General features: G+C 38.4%; 1 protein-coding gene across 14 annotated transcripts in view; it reads right to left on the bottom strand.

Moving 5' to 3' along the window:
• LOC135210724 (1-phosphatidylinositol 4,5-bisphosphate phosphodiesterase classes I and II-like) overlaps window positions 1-6,000 on the bottom strand; it is a 634,901-nt gene that overhangs the window by 216,907 nt on the left and 411,994 nt on the right. For all 14 annotated transcript variants that reach the window (XM_064243527.1, XM_064243524.1, XM_064243531.1 and 11 more), the window contains exon 3: window positions 3,914-3,985. In XM_064243527.1, the coding sequence (XP_064099597.1) occupies window positions 3,914-3,985 (72 nt within the window). The remainder of the gene's footprint in view (window positions 1-3,913; window positions 3,986-6,000) is intronic.

The raw sequence follows: 6,000 nt of genomic DNA, 5'->3' as shown, positions 1-6,000 counted from the left end.
TATATATATATATATATAATAATATTCATATATATATATATTATAATATATATAATATAATATATATATAAATTCCTCTCATGGCGAAGAGAAAAGCAGGCAGCACCCTGGCCTACGAAAATTTCCTGTTTGGAAAAACAAGTCATGTACACTAAAGGAATATTTTTCCAACGATATTCTAATAATGGCCACTGTTATTAAGATGCCATTTTACATGAGTAGTCAGCCATAGCAAATTGCCATATAAAACAGAGGCCGATACCAAGACAAACTTCCTAGAAGAGGAATCAATACCGCAACGTCTGCTCTGTAAATGTCACCGATTACGTTTTTTTTTTTCTTTTTTTATAGATTTCTACTTTCCCGAAAGGTCTCCCAACACCACAAGCGACAGTCGGACAGACCATACACAAAATTGGTCGCAGATCGCCCTTCTTTAAAAGACTTGCAAAACTAAGCCAGTTGCACAGACACGACTCCATACAGGGGTACTACCGTCAGCACATCCCACGAGGTGCATTGCAGGCATTATACCTTAGTTGTTTGCAACGTCCCTTCGGCCCCTAGCTACACAACTCCTTTCATCCTTTTCCTGTAGCCCCGTTCTTCTTCTCTTTCTTCCATCTTACTCTCCAGTCTCTTCTAAAAATCTTCTTGCAGCGCCATTACGAGGTTTTCCTCCCGCTACACCTTTTGGATGACCTCGTAGGTGCCAGGGCTTGGCCTCTGGTCTAAATATTATATTCCATTCTATTCCATAGTGACATGAGTCGAGAGCGCCCAGGTTCAGTAAGACAGAAGAGAAAGAGCGAGAAAAAAAAAATAAAGTGAAAAATATGGGGACAAACTCCTTGAACACACTGAAATAATATTGATCAGTTCCCTATTTCCCTCACGTTCCTTGAAAAGAAGATCCCACTACTACTTCAACCTATTTCCCACACAATAGGATCTCTGGCAAAGCTACAAGATTGAAGGAAAAGGCGCAGGTCTTGTTTACACGAGCACAAATGGACGAGTTTTCTCTAACTCTCGACTGCCTTACTTTTGCACAACACTAGAACGAGACTTTAAATGGGCGAAAGTAATCGGATTCATGTCTGTCGAATAATAATAATAATAATAATAATAATAATAATAATAATAATAATAATAATAATAATAATAATAATAATAATAATAATAAAATGTGAATATATCCAAAACGATACCATGGTGGATTTCTTCAGTATTTTATTGTCTCATGAGATATAACAATAATAATAATAATAATAAATATCATTACATCCACAATGATACCACAGTGGATTTCTTCAATATTCTAGTGTCTCATGAGCTATAATAATAATAATAATAATAATAATAATAATAATAATAATAATAATAATAATAATAATAATAATAATATTAATGTATGGCAAAGGGTAAAAGCGTGTTCGACGCGTTGCTGATGAGTCTGCTGTGCAGGTGTCAAGTGGCTAATGTTGTGGAAGTTTTCTACATAGGTCTCCATCCACGACTCAGAGATAAAAACAAATATGTATGTAGCAGCTATCGTTGCCTTTAACTTTCATGAGAGGCGCCCGGTTAAGTGGAAAGGCTTAATTTTTGAAATAGAAATAATAATAATAATAATAATAATAATAATAATAATAATAATAATAATAATAATAATAATAATAACATTTTCTTCGTCTTAAGTTTTATACATTTGCTCTTGCCTGTCCTTTCAAAATATCTAGTAAACATCAGCTTCTATTTCGAACTCCTCTCTGTTACCTAAACGCTTTCCTGAGACCCAAACATTCCCACTGAACTCGGCGAAGGCTGGGCCCACCCAATCCATATAGGAGAGAGAGAGAGAGAGACGAGAGAGATGAGAGAGAGAGGAGAGGAGGGGAGTTCACACGAAGAGCAGAAAATGGAAAGACCTCTATGCAGACTTTTTCAAGCGTTGTCAGTTTGCAAAACGGTCTTTTTATTTCTCACTATCCCAGATCGCCCTCGGCACCACCTACCCCCTTGGTAGTCTCCTCCTCCCCCCCCCCGACCCCCTTCTGGACCACTCTCTCAGGCCCTGGACCAACATCCCAGAGCTTTTCTCTTGTCACCTCTCCGCCTCAGATTCACGGCAGCGTGATAACTGAAGACCTCCTACTCCAACTCTCAACATGACACTTATCTTCCTTGTCCCCCACCCACCCCCCTTCCCCAACCCCCAAAATACATCACCGCCCCCCACAAACAACGAAAACCTGCTGAACTCGGGAGTTGTCTGATTTGCTACGCTGGTTCTTCAGTCTACATTTCATTTTAACAAAGATTGGCCTAAGATATTAGTGAAACTTGGAAACCGAAGACGTTTATCGGCGCTTGTTCGGTTAAAAAAAAAAAAAAAAAAAAAAAAAATAAAAGAAATCTAGTGCAGTTTATTTTTGAGGACTGTATAATTGTGACTTCTCCTCTGTAACTGAAATTGATGTAACCGTAAACCCCGCATGATAATATCCAATACGTTGAGATCTGGACTTTTTTTTTTTTTTTTAGGGCCATTCGTTAGGTTCAATGAAGTCAGGAGCATTGGCTCTGAGCCAGGGAATAGTGTGTGAAAGTGTGTAAAATACATGCTGTAAATCTAAAATTTCCTTTTTTGGGGGGGAGGGGCACCCTATAGTAAAGCGAAACCAACTTCTAGGATTGGAGAAAAGTTACGAAAATAAAAAGTAATCAAGACTAAGATCGATTACTATTCAGATAAAAGACGGTGAGTGGTTTAGACTGTCATATAAAGGTGGTCCTAAACACAAACACGAAGCCAGTTTCATGGGGTAAAACACTAACAAAGGCCGCGTGTCTTGAGGACGAGCTCAGAAAGAGCTCTGCTACTGATAAGAAAAAAGCACAAAACTACAGGGTCAGGATACGACTCCATGAACAAGAGAAAACACAACAGGTTGAAGCCTTTAACAACTAAACTAAAACAAGAAACTCAAAACTGGGCCAGTGGCCTAGTGTCGAACAAAAGAAAACACTATACTAGATTTACATCAGCCGTGCATTTGATGTCTAGGCTAGTCCCTTACGACGCTCCTGATTGGCTGTTGATAAGCCAATGACAGGGCTGGAAACTCTCAGTCTCTCTCGAGAGTTCACATAGGAAGCGTCTGTGCTCCGAGCTCTCCAGAGCGATACTTTTGAAAGGAGAGGCGGAACATACATCTTACCTACGTGAACTCTCGAGAGAGACTGAGAGTTTCCAGCCCTGTGACTGGCTTATCAACAGTCAATCAGGAGCGTCGTAAGGGACTAGCCTAGACATCAAATGCACGGCTGATGTGAATCTACTGTAGTATCTAACGATTAACTAGCATCCATCTCTAAACGTCTGACAGTTAGTGCAAATTCCTAAGAAGTCATCCAGGACAAGGTGTCCACTTTCGTTTTGCTTCAGGAAAAACATACAAAATCATTTAAAGTGTTTCGTGTCAGCTAGAAAAGATGGCTGAGAATAGCACGTGCGTTGTCATCAATCAAAAAAAAAAAAAAACAATACAAACTAAATGAAAAAAAGGCATTGATAAAGTTATACTGTCAGTACTGTCTAGCGTCGAATCATCCTCGATTGGGTAACTTTAAAAGAAAATGGTCAAAATCATTTAAACAGCTCCATCAACCAACCACAACAACACAGCAAAGTTTACCTCAAGGGTGAACATTCCACAAAAGCCAATTTCCATTTACTCTTCCTCACAAATACCCTCAACCAATCCTTTTTTAGGCTTGCACAAGATCATAAGTCTCCTCTTTCTAAGACAAGAGAGAAGCTAACTGCGCAAAGCTCCGAAAAAACAACGACATCCACTCATCCTCCACACATTCATCCGACGACTCCCAAGTAAGGAAATTCTCCTACCTTTGGCACCTTCGCATATTTGTCCTTCCTCGTGTCTCTGATGGTAGAGATGTCCAGAATTTCAACCTCAGCCTGAAATAAGATAAAAGAAAAAAACTATTAAATTATTTATGCATCTAAGAAAAAAAAATTACTAAAAAAATTATGCAATTTAAGATGACAATTCTGAGCAATTACACAAGTAAAAAATGCTCCGAAGTTTCTTCGGCGCAATCGAGTTTTCTGTACAGCTTATAATGCTGTATCAAACTCTCAGCCAATGCCTACAAAACTCTCAGCCAAGGTCCATGAAACACTCTGCCAAGGCCCACGAAACTCTCAGTCAAGGCCCACGAAACTCTCAGCCAAGGCACACGAAACTCTCAGCCAAGGTCCATGAAACATTCAGCCAAGGCCCACGAACCTCTTAGCCAAGGTCCATGAAACTCTCAGCCAAGGTCCATGAAACACTCAGCCTAGGCCAACGAAACTCTCAGCCAAGGCCCAATAACTTTCAGACGCTTCTCATGAAACTCAGCCACGACGCGGTGATGGCCTGTTTTGTTGGCACCTATGACTGTGCCAAAAGCACGATCATGTCTAACTTGCAACTTAAAAAAAAAAAAAAAAAAAAAAAAAAACTAAAAAAAAAAAAAAAAAAAAAAAAAAAAACTACTGAGGCTAGAGGGCTGCAATATGATACGTTTGATGATTGGAGGGTGGACGATCAACACACCCCAATTTGCAGTTCTTTTGCCTAAGTAGTTTTTAAGGTCAGAGGGCGGACAGTAAAATGTGAGGACGGACAGACCAACAGCAGCCATCTCAATCATTTTCTTTGGCAGAAAACTAAAGCAACACTCATTTGCTAGAAATTTAGGTTTGAAAAACTATAAGTAGAAGAGAATTTGGTATAGTTGATGGTTATAACAAATTCTTCAAGGAGAGTTTTGAAAAATTGATCACAATATATTTATCGGTGGATTAACTTATTGTATATGAATTCATATTCGAAATAAAATTGATCACAATCAATTTAGTGGTGGATTATCTTATTGTATATGAATTCACATTCGAAATAAAATTGATCACAATCAATTTAGTTGTGGATTATCTTAATGTATATGAATTCATATTCGAAATAAAGTATTATTATATTACTATTAAGTAACATCATAAGGTTGTGGGCAGATTTTCGAATAATATCATTTTCGAGAAAGACGTTTTCAAAAGTGACATGGGCAGATTTGACGAACTGCAAATGTAATTCAGTTTAATGGCGTGGGTGTACCGTCATATTTCTGCAGCCCCGTCATACATAACAGAACTACCCGTATGTAATGGATTCGTGATTGGCCAATCATTCCCAGGGAGTGAATTTCTACGATATCCTTCGTTTCCAGAATCGTTTGTTTTTGTTTGTTTGTATGGTGTTTTTACGTTGCATGGAACCAGCGGTTATTCAGCAACGGGATCAACGGCTTCACGTGACTTCCGAACCACGTCGAGAGTGAACTTCTATCACCAGAAATACACATCTCTCACTCCTCAATGGAATGGCCGAGAATCGAACCCGCGACCACCGAGGTGAGAAGCAAACACCAAACCAACCAAGCCACTGAGGCGCACCCAGAATCGTTTGAATTCCTCTTTCCAAGATGTGGCTGAGAAAGCTTCAAATCCACATTTCCATATAACCAAATCAAGAAGTGGACTTTCACCTTATGAAACCTTTCAAATTTTGCAAATGTTCGATAGATTGAAATCCACATTTCCAAATCACCAAATCTAGAATTGGACTTTCACCTTATGAAACCTTCCATATTTTGTAAAGATTGATAGATTAAAATAAACATTTCCATATAACCAAATCTAGAAATGAACTTTCACCATATGAAACCTTCCATATTTTGCAAATGTTTGATAGAATAAAATCTACATTTCCAAATCACCAAATCTAGAATTGGACTTTCACCATATGAAACCTTCCATATTTTGTAAAGATTGATAGATTAAAATCCACATTTCCAAATCACCAATGGGCTTTCATCCTGTGAAACATGTTCGAATGTGTGTGTATGAATTTTTACAGTAACATAACGTTTTAA

The sequence above is a fragment of the Macrobrachium nipponense genome, chromosome 4, assembly GCF_015104395.2.
Source record: "Macrobrachium nipponense isolate FS-2020 chromosome 4, ASM1510439v2, whole genome shotgun sequence".
Taxonomy (NCBI): domain Eukaryota; kingdom Metazoa; phylum Arthropoda; class Malacostraca; order Decapoda; family Palaemonidae; genus Macrobrachium; species Macrobrachium nipponense.
This window is presented reverse-complemented; position numbering and strand designations above follow the sequence as displayed.